This window comes from Patiria miniata, unplaced genomic scaffold, assembly GCF_015706575.1.
Source record: "Patiria miniata isolate m_02_andy unplaced genomic scaffold, ASM1570657v1 HiC_scaffold_7, whole genome shotgun sequence".
NCBI classification, from domain to species: Eukaryota; Metazoa; Echinodermata; class Asteroidea; order Valvatida; family Asterinidae; genus Patiria; species Patiria miniata.
Genome location: NW_024037074.1, coordinates 44,009,531 through 44,029,151, shown reverse-complemented (window position 1 = coordinate 44,029,151; position 19,621 = coordinate 44,009,531). Strand labels below are relative to the sequence as shown.

General features: G+C 40.3%; 1 protein-coding gene across 5 annotated transcripts in view; it reads left to right on the top strand.

Moving 5' to 3' along the window:
* The first annotated feature begins 814 nt into the window (after positions 1-814).
* The window catches only part of LOC119745587 (protein O-mannosyl-transferase 2-like), a 30,424-nt gene continuing 11,617 nt past the window's right edge, over positions 815-19,621 (top strand). The window contains exons 1-11 of one of the 5 annotated variants that reach the window (XM_038222056.1): positions 815-994; positions 7,165-7,249; positions 7,588-7,692; positions 9,435-9,543; positions 11,768-11,942; positions 13,887-13,980; positions 14,436-14,542; positions 17,655-17,737; positions 18,339-18,448; positions 18,734-18,861; positions 19,408-19,486. In XM_038222056.1, the coding sequence (XP_038077984.1) occupies positions 855-994; positions 7,165-7,249; positions 7,588-7,692; positions 9,435-9,543; positions 11,768-11,942; positions 13,887-13,980; positions 14,436-14,542; positions 17,655-17,737; positions 18,339-18,448; positions 18,734-18,861; positions 19,408-19,486 (1,215 nt within the window). In that variant the 5' untranslated portion in view covers positions 815-854. Of the gene's footprint in view, positions 995-5,476; positions 5,508-5,669; positions 5,689-7,164; positions 7,250-7,587; positions 7,693-8,140; positions 8,355-9,434; positions 9,544-11,767; positions 11,943-13,886; positions 13,981-14,435; positions 14,543-17,654; positions 17,738-18,338; positions 18,449-18,733; positions 18,862-19,407; positions 19,487-19,621 lie in introns of those variants that run through there. The other 4 variants (XM_038222058.1, XM_038222059.1, XM_038222057.1 and 1 more) reach the window with 4 other exon arrangements.

The following is a 19,621-nucleotide window of genomic DNA, read 5'->3' as shown; positions in this document are numbered from 1 at the left end:
ATATACGAAGTTCGTGTCGCGGGCGCTTGCAGGCATTGCTGTTAGAGTGACTGCACATAGCGGTTACTATACTGGCATTGATGCGCTATATCTATAATTTTCTCCACAACTACTAAATTATACGACCAGCACCCGATTTCATCATGAAAAGAAAATGAAAGATGATGAAATAAGCTTTAATTTGATGTGTGTCTCGAACACCTTGGAGAGTTGTGAGTATTTTTCCCGAATTTTTGAAATGGGAGCATTTACCATAGGGGTCTATGGAAGTTTATTTACTGGTCTGCTACCCTAATGGTCCTTGCCCGAACTTGGCCATAGGTTGCAGACCAGTAAATCGGTCCGAAATTGCCTACGCCGGCCAAATCACGATTTGCATGCCGTCAAAATCTTCAGTATTTGAGCATGCTGTGGGCCATGAACTTGAGGGTTTGTAAAAAATATGGGTGGAAGCCGTGCACAGGACTGTGAGCTTGTAGTTCCGTTTAATTTGGATGAAATTGGGGCCCTTAAAGCGCTCTATTTTGCAATAGAGTGTAGGCATAGTTTTTCAAAATGGGCTTCAGGACTATTTTCAGGGGTGATCATCTTAAGAAAATGAAAGATGATGAAATAAGCTTTATTTTGATGTGTGTCTCGAACACCTTGGAGAGTTGTGAGTATTTTTCCCGAATTTCTGAAGTGGGAGCATTTACCATTGGGGTCTATGGAAGTTTATTTACTGTAATACTGGTCTGTAACCATACGGCTCTGCACTGACTGGATAGCCCCATTGTCCTGAGATAGCTCTGGCGAAAGAATAAAGAGTGACTCCAGAGGGCGCTACATGCACATGTGACATTGTAAGCGTGAAAATGGTGCGGTGGGATATGAATATTATTAATAATAAAAATATATTTTGTATTCCGGTATTAAAGATGATCACTTTGTTTGCTGTCGTCTTGGCTTCAATGGCTACCAGATTTTACAAACTGTCCGAACCTGAACATGTTTGGTAAGTAGTCACGTCACTGTCGATCGTCACTTACCGTGTAGCTAGTCCGAGTAACTTGGACCCAACTTATCGCCTTTTTTAACATTTGGACATGGTCTGGCGATAGTGGGGTCCAAGCTACCGCGACCTGGACAACATCATCCTGTCATGTCACTGTCCCAAAAACCAACATTTTCCAACAAAAAACATCAGATTTCACCTTCAAAACGGTCTCCAAATGACTAGATATGCCACCTGAGGTACAAGTAGACATCGATAATTAAGATGGTTGTACTGAAGTTTACTTACGATCCGGAAAAAAAGTGAAATTTCACTTTTTCCGGATCGTAAGTAAACTCCAGATCCAGTACAACCATCTTAATTATCGATGTCTACTTGTACCTCAGATGGCATATCTAGTAATTTGGAGGCCGTTTTGAAGGTGAAATCTGATGTTTTTTTGTTGGAAAATGTCGGTTTTTGGGACAGTGACAGGATGATGTTGTCCAGGTCGCGGTATTAGCTTGGACCCCACTATCGCCAGACCATGTCCAAATGTTAAAAAAGGCGATAAGTTGGGTCCAAGTTACTCGGACTATCATGTAGCCTAGGTGCTAGGCCTTTATAGAGTCGTGTTCGCTAAACTACGGAAGTGTATTTAGGACATGACCAAATTTCTGGCCCTCTATTTCGCCCGGGCGGATTACTATTTTGCCCGGGCGGATTACTTATTCGCCCGGGCGAATTACTATGTCGCCCGGACGGATTACTATTTCGCCCGGGCGAATTACTATTTCGCCTGGACGGATTACTAATTCGCCCAGGCGAATTAGTAGTCTGCCCGGCCGGGCGAATTAGTAATCCGCCCGGGCGGAATAGTTATCCGCCCGGGCGAAGTAGTGAGCCTAAACAATATTTTTCGGTCATGTCCTAAATACGCTTCTGTACTAAACCGTACGTGGCGCACTTCGAAGCCCCCTTGCCGACTCGCCCCTTACTGACTCGCCCCTTACCGACTCGCCCCTTACAAGCTCGCCCCCGGCCGACTCGCCCCCTAGCCGACTCGCCCCCTCGCCTCCTAGCCAACTCGCCCCCTGACCGACTCGCATCCTGACCGACTCGCCCCCTGGAAAAAGATGCACCGTACGGGGACATTGTGAAAAAAAAAAAAAATTAAAGACAGTGGAGGGGAACACGTACATTGTAACTTTATTCGAACAGGTTTTGCCTCCAGCGTTACATGTGAATGAATATGGAACATGTCAGCTGGAGTTACTCGCTAAAAGTGCACCACGTTGGGGGCCGCGCCACGTTAGGGTACATCAACAATATCGTCATATCGTCCCGTGCCCCAAATTCGCGCTGCCCAATATTCCATCTTTCTCGGCTCGTATCTTTTTTCACACAACATGGACTGACGTCAAATTACCGTTCATAATCCATCGTCACATCGACTTTGTTCTCGATGCAGTTATGCGGAAATCAAAAGCTTTTCCGAGAAGTAATTTGAAAGAAATCAAAGAGAGTGTAAATTATTGCCGTACTGACTAGATACAAAACGTCACATTATTGAATGGCCCAGAAAAAATAATAAAAACATCGCTACGAATTTCCGATCAGTGTCGCTGTCCAATCCCGAAACGTGAAGGACAACTTCGGTCGACTGTCACTAAACAACAGAGGGCGTAATCAGAATTAAGGAGCACGAAATACGACATGCACCTTATATTATATATCTTGTTTTTATTTATGATCTGTTTCGCCGAGATGCAGATTTCGGTACCGAGTTGTTTGTTGGAATGAATGCCTTAAGATATATTTCTGTCAGAAAAAGACCTACCGGTACGGTAATCATAATGTTTAAAGTACCCAAAAAGTAGGCCAATACCTATTTTTTGTTTTGATTGAATTGATGTGTATCATGAGACCATGTGTCAAGGCGGCGCTATAGGATACAGTATTGGTCAACCGCGTGCAGGCGCGCACGCCTACTTGATTGATTGCTCGCAGGTGTATTAGAATGAGCAATAAATGCCGGAGAACATAATGTTACAGAAGGGTGGTTTTGTTATGTTTTTGATTTAAAATATGTTTGTCCATGTACTTAAAAATATGGCCACGGCATACTAAAGTTATATTGCAAATGTTTCTATTTTGGGAGAATCTGTATACATTTGTAAGATGTTATGTAATTGGCACATGGTTGATTAATTTCAGCAAAACAAAAATTCTCGGAACTCTTTCCTTGCATAGGATTTAACTAAGGGGCCATTCAGAATTTTCAATGTTTTAAAATTTCGATCTTTTTTCCAAATTGTGGGTGGGTGGGTCAAGCTAAATAATTGAAAATCGAAATTCAGTTTCCATGGAAAAAAGATTAAAAAAACAAAGAAAGATAGATCTTTTGACTTGCCTGAACAACGCGCAAGCGTTCCGATATCGCGATGCGTGTTTCTTTTCCAACTTAGTCCCCTGTGTGTACTGTACATGTACGTCATGTACGTGTATAGACCCACTATGGCATGAGAGGGAGGTGGTTTTTCAGTAGAGTTGGAGGAAAGATTGCCATATATACGAAGTTCACTCAACACCCTGTGTACAAACCCTATGAGATTGGACTGAAAAATTTTAAGTGTTTTCTCACTGCTCAAATTGACTTTGATGACATGAAATTGCTATCTGGGGGCTTGTTAGTCAATACAGAGGAAAATTAGTGAACTTCTTAAATGGAAATCTTTCCGACTTGGATGCCGGGCGTTTCTAGCGGTTAGGCTGTGCAGAGGCAGTACCAGGTGTACTAGATCGGCTCTATAACACGCCGCGGGTGTCGATTACCAATCGCTATAAAAAAAAACTGGACTATTCAACCACTGGACTCCAAGACTACGAGGACCGCAGCCTCTGTGATGTGATGACTGCCCAAACCTGATGTTTTTCTTTCGCTCGTACCCCCACCCTGCAAACAGGGCGGGGGGACGAGGGAATGTTTTTCTCAGCTACCTCACGTGACAGGCACAACCTCGAATGTCACGTCATCCACCTCATCCAGAAATAGCCCCCATAAATGTGGCCAATTTACTGGACTGCCTCCGTAAATAAAGGCCACACTGCCACCATATACAAAAACATGTCGAACTCTGTCAAATTTTGATTTTCACATTTAGGCTTAGTTTGTACTTGTAGTTTATTTTTGCTTTAGAAGCATACTCACCCCCTTTATAGTCTATTTTTCGACGTGTGCAAACGAATCTGGAAATTTCACAAAAAATAGACACCTGAAAAGGCAGCACTTTCTGATTAGCCTAAAAAGAGGGTAAGTATGCTTCTAAAGCAAAAATAAACTACAAACTAAGCCTAAATGTGAAAATCAAAATTTGACAAAGTTCGACATGTTTTTGTACATGGTGGCAGTGTAACCTTTGGTAGTCCAGTAAATTGGCCACATTTATGGGGCTAATCCAGAAAATGACAAAACCACGCGTACGGTCATCTTTGTGGCTTTCATTTCAAGACTGCAACCTGTCTTTCCCAACAGCATATCAGCTGGCAAAACGCAAGAAAACTGAAGGCCACCACTGCAAAAGGGGAAGACCGACAACTTCACGCCGTCACTGAACTAGACACACATGTACATGGGTACACATGTACATGTACATGGGTATACATGTACATCTTCAAGTATATGTATGCCTACCCTGTACATGCAAGTGCATGTAGGCCTACAATCTACATGATGTACATGTTCAGTTTTTTATTAATCGATATTAGGGGTGGGTGGGTGGGTCAAAATAATTTGGAAAAAAGATCGAAATTTTAAAACATTGAAAATTCTGAATGGCCCCTAAGCTTTTTAGCCTTTCGACAAAAGTATATTATAATATTTGTGGATTAATTCTATTTACCTCAAATTTTCAATTATGATCTGATTTTAAATATTTTGCATGCAGTTGTTTTTACCAAAATTGAAAGAAATTCATTTATTTCATATTTAAACAAACGTGTATATTAGTAACAATGTCGGATGCCAAACAAAAGTTAGTTTATCAAACTAGAGACCAAAGTTGTGCACATAAACTTATCCTTTATTCAACAAACATTGATCCACATTGTTTTAAGAAATGTAGGACACAATGGAGACTCCGTAGAATGACGTTTTCCATTCTTGCGCGAATTATGGGCACGAAACTTTTGTGGCAGCCAATTCCATAGCTGCCAACTAGTACGATTTTTTCGTAATTATTACGAATTGTTTGTTAAATTACGAAAATATAATTTGCCACTAAAACATTACGAATTTCCCATTTTCTACCTAACGAAAAAAAAAAATGTAAAGTATCGTTTTTGACCGAAAACTTCTGGCGAAATGTCGCGATAATGGATGGACTGGTGACAAGTCTAATAAGAATGCAGTCAAGCACCTGATAGACATCAATGCAGTGTGCGCAGTGGAGTACTTGAGGACCAGACTAAAAATATTTTTCAATGGTGTGTCATTTGTGTGCATCTCGTGGATGTGTGGTTGTGTGTACTGTATGTGAGTACTTTTCAGTGACGATCGTGAGCACATTTAGTCGCTTATTGCCGGGATGAGACCCATCAGTTCGAGATTTTAATCATGGAATTTAATAAGAGTATGGTTGGAATAATTGGTAATACTAATAGAGTTTGAGTTTGTCACAACAGACAGAAAAGATAAATCAGCATGCGTTTGCAAGGTATGTTGGCGGGATATTTCTATTGCATACGGTGGCCATAGATCATTGTGTGTAAAAACATGATACGAACTCGAAACTCAACATCGATAGCATGCATCTCCAAAAAAATATGCGCACATGTTATTGATGTTGTTATTTATTTGACTTCAACAAACAAATACAGACATTAAAACAAAATTAATTTAAAAAAAAAAAAAATTATCTTTTGGCCTACAGTACATTATTATTCACAACAAGAAGGGTATGCACATGTATGTGTACATGTAAACCATGTACCTGTACTCGATGTTGGTAAAGCTTTTGATACAACGAGAAGTTGAAAATGACCGCGCGGGTTGATTACTAATTGGGATTTTGAAATGTTGGCAGCTATGCAATTCGACTCATCTGCAGACGATGACATTCTTGGTGCTTCCTTGACGTTCGATAGTGTTCAAATTATTTTTCCATACACAGTGTGTAGTTTATTAGTCATTCTTACAATATTAAAGTCCATAACTGTGTAGGGTTTAGTTTATGCAAGAAAAAATCGGTCAAAGTACTACACGTAAGTGCGCGAAAAAAATGGTCACACAAGGATACCTCTAAAGCCACATGTAGGCCTACATGTATGCGGTCACTCCTACTCCTATTTCTACGCACTCGCCTTCAGTTTGTGTGACAATGCGCGTGTTGCAAGCTGCACAGTTTATTGAGGGTCTAGGATGTTTGGCATTCGAACTGAAAAGAATTCCATATACAGTATGTACGCCACTACTCAGCACTAGTTTTTCCCTGTAATGACTCATCAACCATCAGACGGATTAACATGTAAAAATTGAAATTTAGCAGGAAAAATAAAAGTGAAATTTAGCAGGAAAAATATTGAAGCAGCCATTTAGTTGGAAAACACTTTTTCGAGACTTTGATTGACTTATCGAGATTTCACTGTTATTAATAACAAAAAAAGTGATTCCCTGGGACTGCACTCACGCCAAATCATGACCAAATCTTAAAAAGGGTGTTGTAGAGTCCTATATTTGTATGTACAGACTACTTGTATATTACTAATGTTAAAGTGTCTGCCCAAGGGTGGGGCGACCCTACTGCTTATTACCTTGCACTTAGAGTACTGCTTAAAACCGGTGCCAGAATCAAGTGACTTGGCAAAATCAGTGTCTAAAGTTGAGGAGAATGTAGGCCCCTACTTTGAATTTAAGAACCATGGGTACTTTAAAATGTCCCTGTCTTCAATTGACTGTCACTAATACAAACTGTGTCTGGTTAAAGTGAACAAGAGGCCTGCTTTGCATTTGTGTGAACAATGAATGGAACTAGTGCTTCTAATTTCAATTTTGGATAGGCTTGAGAAAAACATTTTGCCCAGGTCTGGCTGTGTCAGGGTTAGGGTTAGAGGAGAGTCGACTATAATGTTTAACTACATGTACCTATTGGCATTATTCCTAATATCCAAATGTCACCTACTTTTTTCGACAGTTGGGATGAGACACATTTTGGGAAAATGGGGAGTTATTATATCAACAGGACATTCTTCTTTGATGTACATCCACCTCTGGGAAAGGTAAGTCCATAGTCTAATTTTCTTTCTTAAGATGAGTAATTAAGGGCTAAAGAACGCAATTAAAATGCATTGATTCAGATGTGAAGTTAACGAAAACCATAGGCCTACATGTATTAGTCATTTGGTTGTGGTACATGTAGGTCTACCGGTAGGTCTACCAGTACTCTATCTATATAGTGGGGATAACAATTATTAAACGTTTTCAGTTAAAGGTAATTACAGCCCAAGGAAATTCAAAAGTGCATCAAAAACGTAACGTGAGTAACCGTGGAATTGCCCACAAGCTTATCTCTGATACAGTCATTTGGGCATTATTTTGTTTCAATTTTGCTGTGTAGATGCTGATTGGTCTGTCAGGGGTCCTGAGTGGATATGATGGCACGTTTGCCTTTGATAAGCCAGGGGACAGTTACAATGACAAAACCTATGTTGGAATGAGAGCTGTAAGTCATCTGTACACGTTCTTTGTGCCCTTGTCCAAAATTAACTGATGGAGAAATTATCAGTGAGAACAAATTTAGGGGGCCGTATCATAAGTCCGACGCCTCATAGGTCCGACGGCTCATAAGTCTGATGCCTCGGAAAAAACGAAGCGTTTAATTTGTCGGACTAACGAGGTGTCAGAGCTATGAGGCATCGGACCTATGAGGCGTCGTACTTATGAGGCGTCGGACCTATGAGGCGTCGGACCTACCGGTATGAGGCGTTGATCTTATTGAGCGGACCCCAAATTTAGAACCTTGCTAGAGGAGTGCACAATCATGGGCCAAATAAAATATTACTAACAGTAGTATGTGACAGTGTTGTATTCAAATCGATAACAAGTCCTTTCATATTAGTCTAGTCACAAGTAATGGGATGAACAATAACAGAGGAATGCTTTTGTAACAGTTCAGTTGAACAGCTTGTGACTTGAGACTGAAGGACTTGTGATGGACTTGACTACACCACTGGTACCGGTATGTGAAGTGTGTCTTGCGGGAGAATGCCTTAACTGTAGAGAAGATATCATGCAAGCTACATGTAAGGGTGTCATCTGATTGTAACAATGTTTCCAGGAAGTTCCAGGAGTGTGTCAGTGTTCAACATGATCAGAAGACCTTGGGTATGGACTCCATGCAAACCTCCCCCCCCCCCCCCCCCCCCTCTATTTTCAACTGTTACAAACTTAGGAAGAGTTGGCAAAGATCACTGGGAGGGACATTTGAAAAACGCACTTTTTGTGCACATTCAAAGTAAAAGTGCTTGTAGTTTACTTAAAGGGAATGTACAACATTTGCTTTTGCAGCAATTTTTAGAAATAAATTGATTTGGAGGCTTAGTTTGTTATAGCAAATATTTGTTATACTGAATTGTTTCACTTTTTGGGCTTGTAGATGCTGGAAAACAAAGAAAACCAATCATGTTCTGGTAGTCTGGTTCCCAGACCCCACTTAAGATGAAACAGAGCAATTTATAGACTGTGGAAGATTGTAATTAAGGTCAAGGAATCAGTCTAACAGGCCTGTACTCCTTGGTGTGTAATTAATTTCCCAAAAATGCAGAATAACTAAATTTGAAAAATAAGGAGCAGTTTTTGAAAAAGCCAGTTTTCTCCAACGATGGTCGGCCGACCAGCGTTGGAAAATACAAGTTTTCTTGAATATGACAGCACACCAGGAGCTACGATTTTACAGGATGCTTTAGACTGTCATTCCCTAACAAACCAGTAAGGTACCGGGTATTTCGTGATAATGTGGTCATTTCGTTTTTTGATGTTTGCAAATGTTGTATCCTCCCTTTAATATACACTAGTGTGTCCCTCCCATTGGAGCTCTCAACAGTGGTCACAAAGTGCCATCTACTGTTCATGCATGGATTCCATAGGTGACTGATCGGACTGGGTGAGAATCGGATATGAATCTACAGGAAGCACACTAGTCCCAGCCATGTCTTAATGTGTAAACAATTTCTTAATTACCCACAAGTCAAGCCATCAGTCTAGGGCTGAAACGCTCCTCTCTTTGTTTATGTGTACATTTCCCTAGTGGGAGCTTGGTGGCTTTCATCCCCACCTGGTTCTCATACATGACATACTGTGGAAAAGTGCATACCTGTACATAGAAAAGCTTGACATCATTCTGTCTCAGGTTAATTGATTAGATTGCATGTAGCACAGTTTCATTTGTTTCCTTTTCTTTCTCAGTTTTGTGCCTTGCTGGGGTCTGCTATTGCCCCACTATCCTTCCTTACTGTATTGGAACTAACTCAGTCAATACCAGCTGGAATCTTGGCTGCTGCTTTTATAATATGTGGTAAGTTGAAACACATGAAACCAGGAATATCCATTGAAAATTTTTTTTTTTTTTTCAGTGCCAAATGTAATGGGTTTGCCATGTTTTTACATGCAACAAATTAAATATCTCAATAGTATTTTACTAAATAAAATATCTGAAAACTATGAGCTGTCTCAAAAAATGATGAAAAACGTCTGTGATGTAATTTATTTGCATAAGTTGAGAGGCTTTCCTGTTCATTAATTGCCACATTGCCGTGGACCACCACTTTAAACGCATGATTTGAGGGATTTTGTAGGGAATATTAGCTGTATCTTTATATCTTTAAGGCCACACGTTTTAAATTTATAGGATTCCTTTTTTTTGTAAATATGGCTACATCAGAGGATGGAATAAATACAATAAAATTCACCTGACATCTGGGTTTTTTAGTTTTTGTGTCAGCAAGAAGTTGGGGATGGAGGGGAATAACAATTTACACAAAAGAAAGTATTTGGTGCAATAAAATAATAATGCATTGGAAAACAAAGGAACTGTCTACAAATATGACAGCTGTATCTGCAACATCAATGGCTAGCGATACAGCACTAAACTGTGCCTGTACAAACCGACAATATCAAATGGGAGAGTGAAATTTATTTTCCCTCAAAGAAAATCATGTGCAGACACAAATTTCGCAAAGAAAAAGTTTATTCTTCTGTGGTATATCTTTCTGAAGTGAAAAAAAAATGAGGTAAACAAATAAGGCAAAAGTCATTCGATCTCTAACCAGGTCGTGAATCTTGCTCAACATTCAATATCCACTACACCATGCCAAGGTGCCGATAACTGTTCAATCAATGTACTTATCATGAAGTTCCATTCGTGCAAGTGCAGTTTTGTCTCTAACAAAATGTGTGGCCGGAGAAACTTTAGAGAAACTGACGCTTTTTCTCTGGGCGTGTGGTAATATTGTAAACGGTAAATTTCATACTATCATAATTTCATATTTTTTAGAAACTACTGCAAGTTCTTATCACAAGTTTGGAGGTAAACTAAAATAAAAAATTGGCCAAAAATTTAATTGGCTTTCCATTTAGTAAAAAAAATTGGTGGATCTGTGATCCTAAAAAAACAATTGTGGTCTAAATCTGTATGTCAGCTTGGCAGTTATACATGTATAATATTCATAAAAGAAAGGTTTTTTACCTCAATGGTTGAATATTCAAATTATATTATCCAATCATTGTTCCAATAGTTGAATACGAAGTACTTTGAAAATGCAGAGCACTACCGGTAGATTCCAAAGCAGGAAATACGACTAAGCAATTGCATGCTTAGCAAACATTAGTGGAAGACTTGTCACCAGTGACTACACAACATTTTGGTGAAACATTTTAACTGAGTAGACTTCACATGCACATGCAACCAAAACAGAATATGGTTGTTCACCTTTTTACAACAGGTGACAAGACCAACTCCTCAATTCAATATGTAAAATCACCACAGCTGTCTTATTTATGCTGGGAAAATGTCACAAGCTAGAGCAGTCGCTTACCATTTTTTGCCTCAATTTCAGAAATGCTTATTATGTATTAATGATGTAACTAAGTGTGTACATGTACGTGTATGAAAGCGGGCCGTGACCGCATTATGGGGAAGTTTTTTAATGATGTGGGCAAATTAGCACCGAGTTATGGTGACTTTTTGCTGTCCCCATAATGTCTTTGACCCCCATAGTACCATGGGATGACTCGTGTGTGGTCCTCACAGTCACCAATATGGAACAAGTATGGGTGGGCTGGCCATCACTGCATTATGGGGAAGTTTTTTATTGTTAGGCAAATTAGGACAGAGTTGTGGGGACTTTTCTGCTGGCCCCATAATGTCTTTGGTCCCATAGTACCATGGCACAACTTGTGTGTAGTCCCCAAAACTACGGAACAGTACCGGTAGGGACATGTACACGTACTGATTGCCAGAGTCCATGGGTCAATCTATTTTGTCAGAGTTTATCATGAACCTGTGCACTGCAATAGGGCAGTGCGGCATTTCGTCATCTGGTGACATCTTTTCAAATGCATGCATTTTCACCAGTCGTGCCGGCTCAAGAACCATTCAGTTATATGCAAATGGGTCTGGGAAGTAGACAAGGCAAGTTAAGGAGCTCCTGGATGTTCGAGCGCGCCTATAGCTGCCTGGGCATTCTCGGGCTGAAGTTAGCAAACAGTGGTACTCGTATTTCTCTTTGTAATATGCACAGATACTGGATGCCTGACATTATCCCAGTATATTCTCTTGGATCCAATCCTGCTGTTCTTCATTGCACTGTCTACATACTGCCTGGTCAAGTTCTACTCAGTGTCACACAAACCCTTCCATCTATCATGGTGGCTATGGATGGCAGCAACTGGTTTCTCATTGGCTTGTGCATTCAGGTAATGAATAGCTTTATCAGACCAACAGAGGGCACTATCCAATTGTCTGAGTTACGGGCATATACATGTACATGTAAGGCTGTGTACAAATTTGTTGGCTACGGCTTGGAATTTCACACAAATCTATGGGAAGTGGCTGCAGCCACTTCACATACCGGTAGACTTGTGTGTACCAGTAATTGCAAGTTGTAGCCAAGTAATTTGGACATGGCCAAAAAAAGAGAGTTGCGATCAGAGGGGTACAGGTTTTACAATACCATTTTATGAGTTTAGAATGGGAGAACGTTCTGTCACAAGATTCCAGATTGAAATCGTAAGGTGCCCACAATAGTAACAGAAAATTACAGAAACAGCTTGTAGTTGGACCAAGAAAGGCATCCAAATTTATCGTCGTCTAAATTGTCTAGTGGTTAGTGTAACACAGAAGTAAAATCATACAATATTTAGTGTTACCAGTATTTTAACATACTTAATATCTGAAATTTTCAATGTAGCATTTCGTAACTCCTTTTGAAGAAATCCTTCCTGTTGCCACCTCCCATGACATGATATGACATTACCATGTACCGGTTAGCCTTGTTCAATGCGGTCTCTCGGCTTTTTGTCGAAGGTAGAAAATCGGGCCCTGCACCCACAATCAACACGGCTACGTGCCTGTACGACCCTTGTCCGTACGAACGGCTAACAACCAGCAAGCACACACACGTGAGTACGGACTGTACGCATGGTGTAATAAGGCAGTAAATGTGTTCTGCGTGTGGGTTGTACGTACGTGCGTGTGGGGGATATACGCGCCGCGTGGCCTGTCGAACGACCGCCTTGTTGGGTCTGCAACTTCCGGGTTTAATGTCTTTCTTTACCTTTTCGTCCAGTTTTGGAAAAAAAATGGGCGGGCTTCAGGATATGCGGGTATGCCGTGATTATTATGTAGGTTCGTCTTGGACCAATCACATGAAACAACCTTCCCAATAGTATGATTAATTCATTTTTAAGCTGACCAATTGTAAGCTTCACAACAATCATGTGACGTCGCGCGGCATGCATAATGCATTAGTCATCATGGCGTCTTCCATGTCTTCTTAGCGAGAGCGAAATGTTCGTCACTTTTTTCAACAATTTGACATTGATTCGAGTTTTTCGGCTCGTGTAATGAATCCATTTGAGTGGGCAACGATCGTCTAATGACAGCATTACCTGCAGAATTCGTTGGAGCCTGCAATACTGCTTGGGACAGACTGGGACTGAACGACTTTCACCCACAGCAACGGGCCGCCATTGCAGCGTTACTTCGCGGATGCGACGTGTTTGTTAGCCTATCGCGGGCTGACCAATGAGAATTCAGTATACGCGGGGGTGGTACCTCATTACCGTAATAGGTTTTGCTGGGTCAACTCAAAACCATCAAGGCGTTGGGTTACGCGGACTAGCTCATGCATGTACTGTGTGTGCATGGCTGTTGTACGAGTACGTGTGTGTACATGTACATGTACCTGTACGTGCGTACGTGCAAGCATAGCCTCGCTGTATGGTACAAGTTACTTTCTCACTAGCAGCGTACGGGCATCGATATGTGCACGCAATTATGCCTTGCCATGCCAAGTTGATTAGGGATTTTCTTATCGGCGATTTTTTTTTAACGGCTAATCGATAAGCCCAACGCCTTGATCAAGGCTATGTACCGGTATGTTAGTAAATATAGTCTTATTTAAAAGAAAGCAAAATTCCTGGTAAAGTGGAAATTTGACAAGACTTAAAATAAGTGAAAAAATTAAAATTGGTACAAATTGTTATAAAGCCCCCAACATTTTACCTTGTTCTAATTTTTAACGTGTGCAAACTTACAGGCAGTCTGACAGATGTAGACACCCCACACACAACAGCTTTGATTATTTATCCCCATAATTTTTCATCCCCTTTTGTTAAATTACAACTTAATTCCCACAGTGTGAAGTTTGTTGGTCTATTCATAATACTCTTGGCTGGAGCAACTACAGTACAGGATCTGTGGGGTCTCCTGGGAGAACTCACCTTAACAAAGGTTAGTTTATCACATTTACAAGGCCTCTCACAAGTAAGTTACAAGTAAACACAAGTCAATTCACAAGTAAAAGGGGATCAATGATAAAGAAAACTTGTGATTTGATGCAGGTTTTGGTGACTGATGAGGTCTTGTGAGAACTTGTAACAACTTTGATATAAATACTGTAGTACAAACTACTAAATCAGTTCATTACCAGTTTTCACTATGTAAATGTACATGTTCTCTTAATAAACCATTAGCATTCAGACAATAATGAACTTTGTATTCATACCTTGAAGAATCCATAAAACCACAGCATGCTTTGGCAGGGTTTTTTTTTTTTGAGGAGGGGGAAGGGAAACAAAGAGTGCTAGGCATGGCAGTTTTGGGTGGTACGGGGACTAATGGTTTAACAATGGCAGTTTGCCATTTTTTCTATTTACAATTTCCAACCTTTTTTGTCACATTTGCAGATGACACTGTTTCGCCATTTGTTGGCAAGAGTTGTGTGTCTGATATTTCTACCAGGACTCGTTTACCTCATCATTTTTGCAGTTCATCTTCAAGTTCTTAATGCAAGGTAAACACACAAACCATAGAATAAACTCTTGACACCTTGGCCATGTGGGGTCCACTCATAAGTCCGACGCCTCATAGGTCAGATGCCTCATAAGTCTGAAATATGAGGCGTCGGACTTATGAGGCATACAACTTATTTGTTCCGCCTCATAGCTCCGACGCCTCATAAGTCCGAAACAGCGTTTGTCCATTGTCTGACTTAAGAAGCGTTGGACTTGTGAGGCATACAATTTATTTATTTATTCCGCCTCATAGGTCCGACACCGCATAAGTCCAAGGCCTCATAGGTCTGACGCCTCATACATGTAAGTCCGAAACAGCGTTTGTCCTTTGTCTGACTTATGAGGCGTCGGACCTATGAGGCGGAATTTATGCCTCATAAGTCCGACGCCTCATAAGTCCGAAATTTCGGACTTTTGAGGCGTCAGACCTATAAGGCGTCAGACTTATGATACGGCCCCGGCCATGTTCAGACAGCGTTTTAGCCAAAACGGTAAAAGTGAAAACAGTCGCTCATCGCAGGAGGCCGGTTGTAAAAAAAACTACCGAGCGTTCAGACATCAATATTAGTTTTTTGCCCTTCACCAACATATAAATACTGTACACTCAGTGTGTTACCTCCCGATCGAAAGTTGGAAAAAATCACTTGTTGGGACTTGAACCCACGACCTGCTTTCTACTGCAGACATCTTACCGCTCGACCACTGAGTTTGCGAGATCAGTCGGCTGGTTTGAATCTGATGAACATGTAGCAGTGGGTACTGCAATTAAACTTTTCATATTAAAGATGGAATTTTGCGTGGGGTGATGTAAATCAAATTAGGTTTTGCCCTTCACCAACGTGTAACACTGTTTACCAGTGTGTTACCTCCCAAGCGAGAGTTGGAAGAACATTAGTCGGGTGGGACTTGAACCCACAACCTCCTGCTTTTTAGTGCAGATGTCTTGCCACTCAACCACCGAGCTTGCTCATCATTTGAAGCACAGACATCGTTTTTAGTAGAGCAAGTTCAACTTGAAGTGGTGTATCTCAGTTTCAGAGGTCACGTAGAACCGTGCGCTAAAATTGTTTTTACCAGTTCGCTACATGTGATCTGTGCCTCTCACCATCGTCATGTGTCACCGTGGTTGACATCGTAGCCCCGGCCCTGCAGTCACACTAGTCCATCGCAGTGCTCTACGCTGGCAAGGTACATGTACGATGTACATGTACATGTACATGATGTACCATAAAGCGTACGGACTTCATGTATGTTGGACTTTTCCCTTCTTGATTTCCCTATTATTTAAAGTATCATATATCAGCCGTAAGTTTTTCTTTAAGAACATGTACGTCATTTTTGTTTATATTTTGCGGGCTATTTCTTTATACCTTCCTGGTGCAAAAAGATATAAATTTCGACTGAAAAAGTTGATGTTCAAAACTAGTGTTCGAAACCACACAAACGGATATTTTGCACTTCACGTTTGTAGCTTCAACTTGCCCGCACATCATGCCAGTCACGTGAAACTACATGTGATATTAACCATGTTAACATTGCAATATTAACCAATCAGCACAATATTAACCAATGTGTGCGAGCCAACACGATGTGAGAAAACAAGTGGAGATGCATTTGAAGTTCAACTTTTCATGAATAGCTGAACTTTTTCATGAATAGCTGACGGTAGTAGAATGATGAGATACATGGGTGCTTTGTGCCCACTGTGTAGCCCACTGTACATTATTTGTTTACCACAAAAGCGTGCCACTGAAAAGGCTTTAGGTAACTCCAGGTCACTGCGCTGGCTAAAACAGGAAGCGTTTTAGCTAAAACTGTTCATACATCATATTAGGAGATAAACTCATTCTAGTTATGTGCTAAACCCTCCCTTCGAGGGGGTTTACATGTAACTGGCTGTTTTAGCAGCGAGTTGAACTTGATTCGGTCTAAATATAAAACCGTTCACACATTGTTTTAGCAATAAAGTTACTCCAACTCGAGTTCAACATTGAAAAAAGTTCAACGTTAAAACGTTGTCTGAACGACGCTTCTGTCAGAGTTGTAACAGTCGAGTCGAGTCATTTGCTCGCAGTGACTTGAGTCAAGTCATTTAGCCATAGAGACTCGAGTCGAGTCGAGTCGAGTCATCAAAAATTGTGACTCGAGTCAGACTCGATTCGAGTCATTGACTCGAGTCATTACAACTCTGACTTCTGTGGGGTCCACCTTGCCAACCATCGTGTATCCTTATTGTGTCAATAACTTTTGGTCCGCATTGCAGCCCATGGTTTATCCCTTTGCAAGCTCAATAAGTAGCATGCCTCCTTGTACTGGTACATGTACCGGTAGGTAGTTTATAAGCCAGAGTCGTTGCCTTTGTCTGAATGCATTCCATGCAGTAGACAGCAGTACTCACCAAGCTGCAGTTCTCAGCATGCATTACTTTTCAGCAGTGCTTTCAATGGGGGGGTAAATGTCCCCTGCCCACCTTCAAAAAAATGAAAAAGTGAGAATTTGCTAGAGAAAAAGGATTTGGGGAAACAATTCGCTTTGCCCACCCCCCCCCCAAAAAAAATATCCTGGCAACGCCCATATTTTTATGAGATATTTCTAGACTTGCAATAGGGACTTTTGCCCATGCATCTCTGCTTTAATTTGTATGACCTCTCACTGTGCCCCAAGCTAGAATGCTCTTTGAATTATTCTGCTCTGCCTTAAAAACTTGCATTTTGCATACATAAACAAAGTGCAAAAATGACTACCTGAAATCCCTAATTGTAGCCCCGAAACAATATTTTGACAAAAAAAATACATATACATGTTTCACAACTCACTGGTACACGAACTCAAATGAAAGGTCTCGTTGCCCCTTTTAATTTTCATACCACATTTGAGGTTGTGATGGTTGTAGTTATGAAGATTTCATAAATTGTCCACCTTTTCAGCTGTATTCCCTTTGGCATGAAATTGCTTGCCAATAATCTCTGTAAAATTCTTGTAAGGGTCACATGCTAGTATTTTTTCAAAGTTCTCAATTTTAAAATGGCATTTTGAAAGGGTATTTAACTGTAGTCTAAATTCCATTTCATTAATTGTTAAAGACTAGCTTTGTCTTCTGTTATCTTTCAGTGGGCCTGGCGATGCTCATTTCAGTTCTCAATTCCAGTCAAGTCTCTTGGGTAACAATTTGTACAATACTTCCATGCCCAGGGGTAAGTGGAAATATTGTTTCAGGATTGTGGAGATCGTTTATGCAACCTCAAAGAATAACATTAAATATTCACTTAACTTTAAATACACTAAAGATAAATGTGATGCGGTCAAGCTTAATGAGTTGTTTGTCGACACTGGTCATTGGGGTTTTTTTTACAGTTTTGAAAAGAGCACAATCTCAGCATTACTAATGTGAAAATCGCATGCTGATACCATCTTTAGTTCAAAAATTATGGAAGTCGGAACACCACGAGATGTGATGAAGTGATGTGACGAAGTGGCCCTATTTTGGCCAGGAATCTCTTTTAAAATGAAAGTTCCAGACAAACGACTCCCATCACAAATGTTGATAGAAACTCTCACAGTGCTTTCTTTATACATACATGTAGTTATATTGTTTATACTAAACTTTAGTGGAAATTCAATACATGTAGATTGGGTTTTGCCCATCACTGACGTAATTCCATCTCATGAATTACTTTAATGTACATGAATTACTTTAATGTACGTGTAGAAATTTACAATTCTCTCAAGAATATGGCATTAGAAGGCAATGAATTTTTGTAAACTTGATTCTATCAATGTTTGCTCATATTGCAGATGTTGCGTATGGATCAGTAATCACATTAAGAAATCACAGAGCAGGTGGAGGGCTCCTTCATTCACATATGCATCTCTATCCTGAAGGATTTGGCCCAAAGCAGCAACAGGTAGTCAGCATTATATTCCTGGACATCAAGACCAAGACCAAGTCAAGACTCAGACCACAAAAATTGTGTTTCAAGACAGTTCTAAGCACTCTGCGAAGGGAAAGTCATGTGGACATTACAAATACATGTATAAAAAAGACGACAATTCCCAGAAAGGTTCTTGATATACCCAATAAAAGCTAAGTTATTCCTTTGCTAGCTGCAGCAGACTCATTTTGCAAAACAGGCAGCATAATTAGATAATTTCCTTGATTGGATTATTATTTTTTTTTTTTTATTCCACAGATTACAACATACTCTTACAAAGATGAAAATAATAATTGGTTGATTAAAAGAGCTGATGTGGAGCATGACCCATCACGGCCCATCCAGTTTGTTACCCATGGTGATTATGTACGACTTGAACACATCCAGTAAGTCTTAACCAATTAGCAAATGTGTAATCAAGTCAGGCACAAGTCATCACAAGTCATAAGTCACATGCTATTCAAATGAACTGCGACAAAGGTGATCCTTTGTCATTTATGTCAACTGTCTTGTGAATTAACTTTGTGATCAACTTGATAACAACTCTGCCACCTAAGACTTGTAGGACGTTGTGTTGCATTGTATGTACCCCGTTATGATTCCATAATACCGTACAGTGCTCATGTGGTTTGGGGCAATACAGGGAGTTACACATAATTATAAGCTGGGAACTTTGGGGTGGTTTTGAAGCTATTAGGTTAATTTCTATTTGCCCTTCTTAAATTGAATTTGTAGTGCTAATAATTCTTGAAACACCCCCCCCCCCTACCCCCATGACAAATTTAAACATTTGTACCCTAACCCTAACCCTAACCCTAACCCGCTTTTAAAATGTCATTTTACCCTAAAAAAAAAACAACACCCTTTGGGTATTCAACATTTAATATTGTTTTGAAAGTTTAGTTATAATTTTATCTGTTTCTTGAACCTAGAACTGCAAGAAATCTTCACAGTCACGAAGAACCAGCACCACTAACTAAGCAGCACTTCCAAGTTTCTGGATATGGCATTGTAAGTTCAAGAGAAAAAATACCAACCATAGAAAGCAGGAACCTACCACTCAAAGCCAAGTGATTCTCTAAACCAATACCACTCAGCATAAATCTAATTTGTGATTGTGGCTCAAATCATTTACTGTCGTCCGGA